Raw genomic sequence first — 13612 nt, 5'->3', positions numbered from 1 at the left:
ATTCGCGACGTCATCTGCTTATAGCAAGCATATTATTCCCGCTATATCATTAGAGGAAATATTTTTAAAAAGCTTTTTTAGAGTTGAATAAACACGCCTTAACTTTTCTAAGGTTCTTCTATATTTTTATTAATTTCAGCCCACATGTAAATGTACTTATTAAGAACGGGCGATGTATATTTAGAACATATTCAGACTAAGTTTCTCGGCGAATGGACTGCAATTGTTACATTTGTATTGTAACAAATATTTTCTTTAATTTGACATAGTGACCGAATTGTTGATCTCACATGGCCTATTTTCGAACTCGGCCAATATATTATTGGGAAAATTCTCTGATCAAGTTTCATGAAGAAAGGACAATACATACAGTCTAAGCAAGGCAATTACACGAAACAAACACACGACGAACGACGGACAAAATGCGATTACAGAAGCTTACAATGAGTACGTTGTGCTCAGGTGAGCTGAAAAAAAGCTAATAAACACTATTCTTTAGCGGGATTCGAATAATAGACAAAAAAATGCAATATCTACCTCGCCCTGCTGGCCCACTCAGACTGCTGATGAAAAGCGTATTTTAAACGCTTTCCTATTATTACACATATTTTCCAAATTATAAATGAAAAGCGTGAGTTTTTAAAAGCTTATTTAAACATTTTTTTGCCGATTTCGATTGACGATTATTTTTAGATGAGTCGATATTTTTTTCATTTTTACTTATTCCGAAGTGTTGATTTGCTTGTTTAAACGGACATATTTTGGTTCCTTATTAAATGCGTTTAATGGATAAATGTTAGCATCCACACTAAAATGTTATCTACAGCGATCTACCCGCTGATCATAATCATGTACAGTATTCTACACCATGTCAACACCTACACTTCCGAATTCATGTCCAGGCGCATTCAGTTCATTTTGGAAAACCTCGTTTGCTGTAATGTACTAATAATGTACATCTATTTAAAGATATTACACGAAAAACTTCTATATAAAGCAATTTTACTATCTGGTGAAATGAATCAAGTTCAATATTCGACAACTGTTTATAAATTACACTTAAATTTCGTACGTGCATTGTTATGATAATTAAATTCCAAACTGTTCTGAAATAAATAAAAAAAAGAAATTTTGTACTTATTTAGAAAAATGTTAACTTATTTTTAAAAAAAAGTTTAAATTTTAAGAGTATCCATTACGGTTGTATTTCGTAAATGTGTATCAGTCGATCATACAAAATACAATTGTACAAACAATTCGATCTGCATCGTGATTTTCGAAAAAGGGCATGTCATTTCTAAGAATATGTACTTAAAAAATACATAAGCGGATAGAAAATAATGTCGTCACTTAACTTTCGCTTTTTGTGCTCGATAAAGACAGAACATGCTGTGCCAGCTGAATCCCAGGTTGAACGTATTTTTGACGATGGAAGAAGACATATCAGCGCAGGTAATGCCCACGTTCCTGAGCGGAATGGTGTTGGACGCTTCCGGGACTTTCGCGGATTTCCCCATGAAATCGACTTTCAGTGCGGCGGCTCCAGACGGCCACGTTTGGGCTGGTACTGGTTATGATACTGACGCCGACAGGATCCAGTGCGGCCACACTCCTTCCGACTACGGCTCAATCGTCACCGGGCCAACCGGAGTTGATGCGCTAGACTTCCTGGAGCAAAGTGAACGAGTGGAGCTAACAAGTACCCCCTGTCTGGACACAGGATTGTTGCCATGTGTTAAGGAGGAGCTTAAATTCGCCATTCAGTCTAAACGTTTGAAAGAGGGCAAGGGGGAACTGAAAGTGGAATTCACCCAACCGCCGTCCTACCAGGTAAATATTTGTTTGGTGTTGTTGTTTTTGATGTTTTTCAAAAAAGGCAGAACCGCCATTTCTGCAGAAAACTAACTGTTTCAATGTAGATCTGAATTTATATGAATATTTAAATACAAGTTACAATAACACAAGTCATTACAAAAGTTTATTTATTCAAGGTCGAAAAGTATATTTACTGGTAGTCAATTTATTAAGTGGAAATTAACTAACCGGTATTTTAACAAGAGCACCGCCTTGCGGGTGCAGACCGCTCATCTATTTTCTTTTTAAAGGTGAAGGGACTCTCATTTTCAATCACAAAGGAGGGAGGAGTGGAGTGAAGAGGGGTGTATAGTGTGGGGTTGTGGACATTTATTACATTATCTTCCAAAAAAGCGAAAAAAAAATAAAAAAATAAAAAAATCGGGGGGGGGGGGTATAGTGTGAGGGTGTGGTGATAATTTGTGAGATGATCTTAAAAAAAAAAAAAAAAAAAAAAAAAAATCAAAAAAAAAATTTGGGGGGGGGGGGTGGGGGGGTGGGGTGGGGGTATAGTGTGAGGGTGTGGTGGTCATTTGTGAGATGATCTTATAAAAAAAAAAAAAAAAAAAAAAAAAAATTAGGGGGGGGGGGAGGGGGGGGAGGGGGGGGGAGGGCACGGGGGATGGTTTGGGTGAAGTCTATTGTGGTATGTCAGGTAAGAGTAGTTTCATCAAAGTATCAATCAAATCTAATCATAAATAAAGAAGTTATGGCAATTTTAGCAAAATTTAATAATTTGACCTTGAGAGTCAAGGTCATTCAAAGGTCAAAGTAAAATTCAAGTTGCCAGGTACAGTAACCTCATGATAGCATGTAAGTATTTGAAGTTTGAAAGCAATAGCCTTGATACTTCGAGTGGATCGAAACACAAAATTTAACCATATATTAAAAGTTACTAAGTCAAAAAAGGGCCATAATTCCGTAACAATGACAACCAGAGTTATGCAACTTGTCCTTTTACTGTACCCTTATGATAGTTTGTGAGTGTTCCAAGTATGAAAGCAATATCTATGATACTTTAGGGGTAAAGTGACCAAAACATAAATCTTAACCAAATTTTCAATTTTCTAAGTATAAAGGGCCCATAATTCCGTCCAAATGCCAGTCAGAGTTACATAACTTTGCCTGCACCGTCCCCTTATGATAGTTCATAAATCTTGCAAGTATGAAAGCAATAGCTTTGATACTGTAGGAATAAAGTGGACCTAAACACAAAACTTAATCAAATTTTCAATTTTCTAAGTATAAAAAGGGCACATAATTCTGTCAAAATGCCAGTCAGAGTTACATTACTTTGCCTGCACAGTCCCCTTATGATAGTTAGTAAGTGTTGCAAGTATGAAAGCAATAGCTTTGATGCTTAAGGAATAAAATGGACCTAAACACAAAACTTAACCAAAATTGTCAATTTTCTAAGTATAAAAAGGGCACATAATTCTGTCAAAATGCATGCCAGAGTTATCTAACTTTGCCTGCCCAGTCCCTTCATGATAGTAAGTAAGTGTACCAAGTTTGAATGCAATAGCATTGATACTTACTGAGAAAAGTGGAACTAAACGCAAAACTTAACCAAAATTTGCAATTTTTTAAGTATAAAAAGGGCACATAATTCTGTCAAAATGCACGCCAGAGTTATCTAACTTTGCCTGCCTAGTCCCCTCATGATAGTAAGTAAGTGTACCAAGTTTGAATGCAATAGCATTGATACTTTCTGAGAAAAGTGGACCTAAACGCAAAACTTAACCGGACGCCGACGCCAACGCCAACGCCAACGCCAACGCCAACGCCAACGCCGACGCCAAGGTGATGACAATAGCTCATAATTTTTTTTCAAAAAATAGATGAGCTAAAAATGACTCAGCTATTTTTGTTCCCGTGAATCAATTTCTAAAGCACGAAATTGTTTTAGTGAGCCGAAGTGGATTAACTGTCATAAATGCATCAATGTGGCATGGCAAAGCAATTCGTTTCAATCTGCGCGATTAACTCGCTCCGACCAATCAAAACTAACTGACATTTTTCTCGAATATTTTACTTCTATTTAAAAATTGATGATTATTGTTTTGAGATTGGTTGAAGAAATATTTGGTTTCATTAATGTTTACAATAGCAATTGCGAGTTAGATTTTTCAATAAATAAAAAGGTAAATGGAATAGAGAGGTCTTATTCAATTGTGGTATTTGTTTGAGGAAGATGGGTAGTCCAGTCACATTTTCTTGTACATTCCACTTCCCGTGCCCTGTGTCATGTGCCCGCATAATTGTTACTTAAGGTTTGTTCCGCGCCTGCCTAATGGCGCCCTCGGGTGTTGGTGATACCTTTCGGTTTCGATGTCGCCTGTTTCAGTTAACACCGGAAGAGGAAGAGAAAGTGGACAAGCGAAGAGTCCAAAACCGCATGGCAGCAAGGCGCTTCCGGGACAGACAAAAAAACCAGACCAGCTCTCTGCAGAAGGTCGGTAATTGAAACCAAACACTTCATTTTTGTTTTTCGATTTTAAGAAATTAACTTATGCTGTACATCTGAAAGTAAAAGTAAAATCAATCAATATTTTCAAGTCGATTTCATGCATTTGCCAACCTCAATAACTCTTCGTTTGCGTAAAAACAAAAGTGCATTGCGTTCATTACACTTTTAACTATATAAGAGGATGAGGTATATCACTAGTTAGGTATCTAACGACCCGCAGTTGTGTACGTCCAGGAACTAGTTTATATCCGGAGCATTGACAACTGCCTTCCTGGTCCTCTATCTTACACTGTACTTGGTACACGTCAGGGCGGATATAAGTATTGAGTATATTTAACCGACAACAATAAACCCGTTTGATAGGTGGAACAATACGTTAAGGATGATTATGTACATAGTTATCGTGTAAAGAGATTACGTTAACATTGTCAAACAAATGGAACACCTACAAATTATGTACATGGTGCATAGTAATAATATAACGTAATTTACAATCGCAAAGACAAACACTTGATCGCATAGTTCAGTTCGTGCTATATAAAACATAACATATCGCAAGAAGAAAACTAAACGCGGAATGTTGGTATATCAGTACTTTCATGTATGATCAAAATAACCGTTTGTAAAATCGACAACAGTTTTTTAAACTGACATGCATTAATTTATTTTATAAGTCATTTAAGCGAATATCTTCTACACAATGTAATGCGGATTATTTTTGTAACGAAATTGTTATAATTTTCAGTTTGTGTCCGCGTCCTGAATTGTATTTCCCTTAATTAGTCAGAAGTGGTTTAATGTTCGATTCTGTGACAAACATCGGGAAAATTGTCTTTTTGTTAGCATGTGAACCTTTGCGTTCTTTTAAATAGCTTTAAATGCCAAATATAACTTCTACAGTAATTGGAGCTACCGGTATATAAGTAACGAAACACTTCGGTGACTGTGTATTTCTATATTTGTGTTCGCGTTATCTTTATAGCTCATGCGTACTTCTTTCCCATTCACGTAAATTTGTGGTTGGAAACCCATGTACACTTCTAAGATTTGTTATTGATTCACGGACGCTCCTATATGCAGTTAATACCGGTTTGTGCTGGCTTTGCAGGAGTGCCAGAGACTGGAACTTGTGCACGCAGAATTGAGGACCGAACTGGCCCAGGTGCGAAAGGAAAGAGATGAGGCGCGACAGGCACTAGAAACACACATGACTTCCTGTCCACTACAGTTTTCAGCGCTTTTTCATCCATGCCTTTCCGGTTGCAACGGAAGCAGCTGATCATGACTATAATACTATTTTTAAAAGTATCTCAGTGGTTATATATAAACCGAAGTACTAGATATTTTGTGAACTTTATATATTGAAACATTTTTGTGAATATTAACTACCTCGTATCAAGACGCAGGGTGACGGGAAATATCGACATTAAACAGAACGGATAGTGACGGTTGTATGAATGTTTATTTCAAAGTGCAAAGACGGCTTGAGTTCATTCAATAATGAAGCGTCATGTACGACCTGCACTATCAGATATATATTATTGGGACATCGTCGGATACCCACGGCTGCTGATAACGCTCCGCTCATCTATCTAGGAATGCGCAGAGAAACGCAATGAATAGACCGACGATGATATTGGGATTGGTGTCTAGTCAATAAATGCAAAGAAGAATTCAGCTAGCTACTAGGTCGCTGCAAAATGTATCTCCGGAATTATGCTATATGCCGGTTAAGTCGTGGGTAATTTTTATAAAGATGTTGCATCTCAAATATTTTATAAATATATGACCATGAATCATTATGAAAATAATTATTAACCTTTCTTCTTTAAGATTTGTTGCTTTTTTCCAAATGTTTATCGTCTTTAAACATCAAAATAAGTGATTGTGTTGATGGTGTCAAACTGCGTGCTTGAAACTAAGGTTCCGGTTGTTTCGTGGGTTTTGATTGGCTGTACCAATTTAGAGAGTTGTATGCTGTAAACACTCTTAACAAAGACATTACAGAGGAGGTTACATTCTCTTGTGATTGCCATTAGCATAGAAGTGAACTGTGAGTACTAATTGAAGTTTTAAACAAATGATAATCAACTCCATGGTTTTTAAAGTAAACAATTTCATTGTATTTAATATTATTAACAAAGGACAGTTAAACAATTATATCAATTGCACATCTTTCATAATATACAATATGTAAATAAGTAATAACATCATTAAATATTTAATCTTTATAACATTATATAACATTATTAAAACAATCTTGGTTCAAAATAAATTATTTTTTTATGTCACAATAACATTGGGTAGTGAAACAGATAATATCAACTTCAACGCATATCTAATATGAATGTTTACAAATTGAATTTACAAGTAAAGAATCATAATTATGGCCAATGATCTAGCCAACAACTGTTGTGTTTACAACATTTTTTCGCCACCATGAATGGGCCACAACCTCGTTATTCAACATTCACGGTCCTGACAATGTGGGCAGAAGAAATCTGCATGCCTTCTTACAACTCTGATTTCTGTACAGAACGTAAGGTGGCACCAATGTCCACAACCTGTGCATTGTGCCCATTTTACGAAAACTATCCCATCACACTTGCCCATTCCTGGTGGAGAAAACTTGTTGCATACGCAACAGGTATGCAGCAACAGTTGTTGGCTGGATCATCATCCATGTCACTGTCACTTTCAACAACTTCAGCAACAACTTTAGCGATTTTTCTTTTGTGTACCAGTACTTTACTGCATCCCGGTGTCTGGTCATCAGTTTTTCCTTTCCGTCTCCCTGTTTCCTTGTCTTTTCCTTTTTATTAATTTCTTTTTTTTCATGTTGGTAATCTATCATCTGATTGAAAACCTCGTCCTCAGTAATGGGCTTCCCCCCCAATTTTGGTTTTTGCATGGTGTCTTTGATCTGAAATTCATTTGGTTTCGTTATATCTTGTGTTGTTTTTGGGGCCGTCTCAATCATTTTGTTATCTAAAAGTTCTTTCATTGACATTCTCGGTGCTTCTGTGTTGCAAATCTTCTTCGGAAATGATTGCGATGGCAAAATCATCTCAACAGGGACCTTGGCTGCATCAAACGGCAATATTCCTGCTTTTCTAAATCCAGCCTGTATTGCGATTGGTATCATTGATTTCAAGTAGACTTTTCCTTACAACTCTGCAATTTCATACTTGGTAATTATTCTACCCCTTTCCTTTGCCATATATAAGTGGCACTCACTGTGGAATGTGGCCTTGAATGGACCGAAGCATGCTATGTCCAATGGTTGGAGGGCATGCGAACTGTGTGGTGGGAGAACAAAAAGGACCACATGATGCTGTCTGGCCCACTTTACAATGTCGAGAGACACATGTGATGAATGCCCATCATAAATCAACAAGATGGGTTAAATGTTGTCACCAGATCCCCTTTGTACGAATTTCAAGAAGTGTTCATTGAGGTACTTCATGAGAACTTCCCCATTCACCCACCCAGAGTCTGACATGGTGTAGGCTGCACCAGCTGCTGCATTATTCATGAACTTGTCGTTTGTCCGTTTCCCTTTGAAGACATAGTAGGGTGGTATAGCAGTACCTGCTGCATTTACACAGGCTACTATGGTAGTGGTGCCTGTGTTTGGCGAGGTTACTTCTTGTGTTTTACTCGACGAAACACCAGTGATGACTTTTGATGGCCTGTGTTCAGGTTGTATTCCAGTCTCATCAAGATTGTAGATCAGATGTGGTTTCGACTTGAGATTATACTTTTCAAGAACAGCATTCAGTTCACAATAGTAATTGTCAATGTGTTCTTGCGTCACTCCTGCTGCCCGAGTTGATGTTAGGGCCCTTGGTTTTATTACCTTAAGTCTATGATTCCATCTTTTCAAGAAGGTATCGTACCAGACATTACTCAGCTTGGCATTTGAATTGCGCCTACCAAGCTTTACAGCAAGTTCACCGGCAAGAACGATCAATTGTGCGCGATTCAGACCATAGCCCACCTGTGCCAGGGTTTCAATATGGTTTACCAGCAGCTCCTCTTCGCCCAATGTGAACAAGGAATCCTTTCCCCTCTTTGCTCCTATTTTCACTTTGTTCAGAACCCTGTCCCGTAATGTTTGTTTTGGAACACCAAAAGCCACAGCTGCTCTATCTACTGGCATGTGACTTTCTTTTACAGCTTTATAAGCTGCCAGCATGGTATCCGCGGTATACTGCTTCAGGATCTTCAATCTGATAGGTTGTTTCTGAAAAATATAAATAAACACAACATTTATTTAAAATTGATAAAAAAATCATCTCTTTACAAAAGTTTAATTAGAAAACGATAAGGCAACATTTACTAGAGTGTTACCTCCGAAAATGTTTAGCGTATTTACAGCAAGTGCTTTGCGCATGCGCAGACCGTCATTTGTGAAAAAAATGTCAACAGACGACGTATATGAAAATACTCATAAATATGGGATTTTGTGTTACTTAGAAACGATATGAAGGTAGAAAAAGTGTGTGTTCTTGAAAAAAAATGCAACGGATTGTGGTGAATTGCGATATTTACCTGTTTATGACGCATTTTCGACCGGAAAACAAACGCCAACTGTGCCAACTTTATTGCCGGAACGAACTGCAGCGCGTGCGAACATACGAATAATCGATTGCACGCGATCTCTATGACAACGGTTCAACAAGTACCCACGGACCAACCAGAACCTACCATACAAGTAGCGACGTGTTGTACAACCGGATAGTTCGATAACCTAATTGTTTGTAGTAATTTTGTACTGATTTCAGCTATTTTATACTTATTGCAATTGTTGTATTGTTATTGATTACAATTGATGTATTGTTATTACCTGTTTTTATTATGGTACTTTACGTTTATTCATTGTTTGTTAACCGCGTTTACATGAATATTATCTAAATAATATTTGTGAAATTTGCATTTTGTGTTGTGATTAATTAAAAAAAACATGTAAAAAGGGAACCCATTGAGGGTGTACCCAAAGAGCATGATTTGAACAGATCAATAAATATAAACTTTGTGACCCCCGAAATAATGCCACTTTTGACCACAGTGTCTTTTTTTTACAGACTTCGGGGATCTTAAAATGATGATACATAACAAATATGAAATGCATGTGCTTTGCGGTTTTGTGCAAGTTTATTTGTAAAAGTTTTCCCAATGTTAGTCAATTTAAAACTGGTGACCCACGTGGCGAAGCCATTTGTACCCCAGGGGCATAATTTGAACAAAGAATGTAGAGAACCTCCAGATGAAACTGTGCTCCAAATATGAAAGACATGGGCTTTGCGATTTCAGACATTTTTTTAAGGTTGGCCCTATGTAAGGCAATTTGAAACTGGTGACCCGCAGCGATAAGTCACCATTGACCCCAGGTGCATAATTTGATCAAACTTTGAAGAAGATCCAACATTATTCTATATACCAAATATGAAAGCCATGGGCCGGTGTAAGATTATATTTTTTTAAGGTGTTCCCTATATTCTGCTTTGCATTAGGGGGCAGAAGTTTTTTTGGGGAGTTTTCAGTATAAAAAACAACCTTGTTCCCGTTCAATAACTAATAATTGAAGAAGTATATGTCGTTGGAAAGAAATTTTCACGGTTAGACTTATTGAAAGCCCGACGCAAATCAAGGTATCCTGATAGCTCAATCTGAGCACGTTGTGCTCATGTACGGAATCCGGATAGTGCCATCTACAATCTCGCACTTCTTTCATCAAGACGACACTAGACACACGAAGCAATACTTGTGTAGGTAGCCCAAAAGGCGATATATCGTGTTAAATATCGTGTCGCCGTGACTGTCAAGAAGCTATCGTGCGTCGCCGCGACTGTCAAGAAAACTATCGTGCGTCGTCGCGACTGTCAAGAAAAATATCCAGTATCGCTTCGTGTGTCTAGTGTCGCGTTCAAAGGGCGACACTAGACACACGAAGCGATACACGATAATTTGCGTAACAGTCGCGGCGACGCACGATATTTTTGATTTTTCAAATATCGCCCATATTAGCCGAATCTCGTGTATCGCGGTCTAATTTCAGACCGCGACACAAGACACACGAAGCGATACGCGATATTTTGCGCGACAGTCGCGGCGTCGCACGATATTTGTACTGTTCGAATATCGCTGTAATAAATATATCGTTGTCGCCGCGACTGTCAAGAAAAATATCGTGCGTCGCCGCGACTGTCAAGAAAAATATCGTGCGTCGCTGCGACTGTCAAGAAAAAGTATCAAATATCTCTTCGTGTGTCTAGTGTCGCCCTTGATGAAAGAAGTGCGAGATTATAGATGGCACTATCCGGATTCCGTACTCATGGGCTATATTGTCATCACAAACCAAATTTGGCTTCCTAGAAAGAAGGTATGTCCGTCGACGTGAAGTCGACAATACGTCATGTTTTCAGAAAACATTTAGCTTAACCACTTGTATTACCGATAATATACTGAAGTATATTAATTGTCTGGTTTATTGGCAGATCAAGAACTGAATTATTGGTAAACGACTTAGATCGGCTAAACCCGTCAGTTCACGGCGGAAATATGACTGATTATGAAAGTAGCGTTCTGAAAAAACTGGGCATAATGCATGTGCGTAAAGTGTCGTCCCAGGTAAGCCTGTGCAGTCCGACACTTTCCGCTTTTATGACATTTTTTGTTTAAATGAAGTATCTTCTTAGCAAAAATCCAATTTAAGCGGAAAGTGTCGTCCCTGATTAGCCTGTGCGGACTGCACAGGCTAATCTGGGATGACACTTTACGCACATGCATTAAGCCCAGTTTTCTCAGAACGCGACTCATGATATACATTAAAATGTGGCAATCAATCTCCATACATCAACAATGTTTATCTGCCGCGATAAAGGTCAACAACCGCTTTTTATCTGTTTACCATGTAGATGTTTTGATTTGATTACGAACAAGTGGCATTTATTTGGAAATGAATAGAGGTAACCTAAACAAAGAAACAACACCTCACTATAAAGACTAAGAGTTGATGAACATTAATGCGATAATATTGCTTACATTATTCGTTAAAGCCAATGTTTAATGTGTCTGTATAGATGTTTATGATAAATTACCTATCAATAAAATAATGATATATATATCACTAAAATGTAATTAAAAAGATATGCGATGTAATGAAATATGCTTTGAATAATCAAATCAATGCAATAATGGTAATTGTGTTACACAATACATTGGCAATATTATCGTCTTATGATAACTTTTTAATTGTTACATGCAAAGAACAATTATGCCAGTCGCATTTCTCCGAACCACTTAAAAGACCATTTGTCAATTATATTTAAACTTGCTATGTGTTTTAGTTATTAAATTATTGGATCAACCAGGGACCTCTACAAACAACATGTGTAGCTCCCTGTGTGTATAGGTCAACATATGCTCCGTTTTTATTCGCTTGGTGAAGTCTGGTTTATATTAGGAATAGTCTCGTCACGAACCGATAAGTAACAGAGAGGAAGGAGTCATGAACCGATAAGTAACAGAGAGGAAGGAGTCATGAACCGATAAGTAACAGAGAGGAAGGAGTCATGAACCGATAAGTAACAGAGAGGAAGGAGTCATGAACTGATAAGTAACAGAGAGGAAGGAGTCATGAACCGATAAGTAACAGAGAGGAAGGAGTCATGAACCGATAAGTAACAGAGAGGAAGGAGTCGTTGCGGAAAAACAGAGCTTAATGCGAGTGCGTACGTTAAGGGTCATCCCAGATTAGCCTGTAGAAAATGCTTTTGGGGAATTTTTCTTTCTATCAGATGTCTCTTCTACACAAAAATCCAGTCAAGTTCTGGAAAACGGGGCTTATTCTAATCAGGGATAACACTCTCTGCCTTAATGGATTTCGTTTAGAAGAGACTTCCTTTAATCGAGAAATTTCGGAAAAGAGAAAAGTATCGTCCATGATAGCTATGCTTGGACAGCTAATGCTAATCTGGGACGCTAATTTCCGCACATGCAATAAGCCCCTTTTTCCGAAAACGCGACTTAAAATATTTTCAGTTGCAGGAGGCGATGTCAGCTGAATGTGCAATGCAGCTGGATGTTACCGAGATCTGGTCAAGATCGATGTCCACGATATATGCACAGATTCTGCCTACCTTGACATAGCCATGAATGTTAACCAGTGTCACGTGCATTCACACAAGACGATTTACAGATGAATGGACTGGCAAACACCAATCAGGAAAGCTTCTTGCTGGTTTCGTTGTGAGCAAAGATCTAGGTTTATTGATAGATCTTAGATGTCAGAAAGTGTATGGGCAGCAATGTTACTGTAAATAACCAAATATACATTCGTCAAAGGCGTTTATTGTTATATTTTTAAGTAACCATTTTTCACAATTGGTACCAGTTATGGATTTCGCGACACAATAATGTATTGATCACCATGACGATAACTTGTGTCGGACAATCATTAAGTGTTAAAATGACGTCATGTAATGGGTTCTTAGATTATGTACACGGTTTTCAATTTCAAGACAATCCACCATTCACGGACACAACGAAAACGCCCATAGATAACGTGCACGCGCTTTAACTCGGAATCACGACTACCTAAAATCTGGCCAAGACATACTTGTACTACAAAATGACATCAAAGATCTATGAATGACATTCGATTACACCAGGGACCTATTTCATTGGCATTCACCGTGTACACACGTGCCTGCCTCCAATGAAATTCTACATTTGCCAAGCAAATGAATCAACAAAATCAACATTATGAATTCACATTACTCATTTAGAAAGTCTATTAAAACCAATAAAAAGAATTGTGAGTAAATCTAACGAATTTAACTAAGAAACCTCTTAAATCATGTAGACTTACTTGTTTAAATGAAAATCAAGTGATGTGTTTGTGAAACACTTGTCCCCATATATTTGAACTTTGACCTTGAAGGATGACCTTAACCTTTCACCACTCAAAATGTGCAGCTCCATGAGGCATGAGATACACATGCATGTCAAATATGAAGTTGCTATCTTCAATATTGCATAAGTGTAAATTAAATGAGCGATTTTGACCCATATATTTGACCTTGAAGGATGACCTTGACCTTTCACCATTCAAAATGTGCAGCTCCATGAGATACACATGCATGCCAAATATGAAGTTGCTATCTTCAATATTGCAATAGTTATGGCAAATGTTAAAGTTTGCACAAACAAACAAACAACGCAACAGACAGGGCAAAAACAATATGTCCCCCACTATAGAGGTGGGGGACATAAAAAACATAT

At 37.7% G+C, this 13612-nt stretch overlaps 2 protein-coding genes across 2 annotated transcripts; one reads left to right on the top strand and one right to left on the bottom strand.

Moving 5' to 3' along the window:
* Positions 1 to 1012: 1012 nt before the first annotated feature.
* LOC127832393 (uncharacterized) lies at positions 1013 to 9260 on the top strand. Its single transcript, XM_052357860.1, has 4 exons — positions 1013 to 1068; positions 1380 to 1830; positions 4202 to 4309; positions 5433 to 9260. The coding sequence occupies exons 2-4, from the start codon at positions 1387 to 1389 to the stop codon at positions 5601 to 5603; spliced, it is 723 nt and encodes a 240-aa protein (XP_052213820.1). The 5' UTR covers positions 1013 to 1068; positions 1380 to 1386; the 3' UTR covers positions 5604 to 9260.
* Positions 6765 to 8961, bottom strand: LOC127832390 (uncharacterized). The gene is made up of 2 exons (XM_052357856.1): positions 8879 to 8961; positions 6765 to 8570 (listed from the first exon to the last, which is right to left on the bottom strand). Exons 1-2 carry the CDS (start codon positions 8891 to 8893, stop codon positions 7728 to 7730), a joined length of 858 nt encoding a protein of 285 aa, XP_052213816.1. The 5' UTR covers positions 8894 to 8961; the 3' UTR covers positions 6765 to 7727.
* Positions 9261 to 13612: the final 4352 nt, after the last annotated feature.

This window comes from Dreissena polymorpha, chromosome 5, assembly GCF_020536995.1.
Source record: "Dreissena polymorpha isolate Duluth1 chromosome 5, UMN_Dpol_1.0, whole genome shotgun sequence".
Taxonomy (NCBI): Eukaryota; Metazoa; Mollusca; class Bivalvia; order Myida; family Dreissenidae; genus Dreissena; species Dreissena polymorpha.
This window is presented reverse-complemented; position numbering and strand designations above follow the sequence as displayed.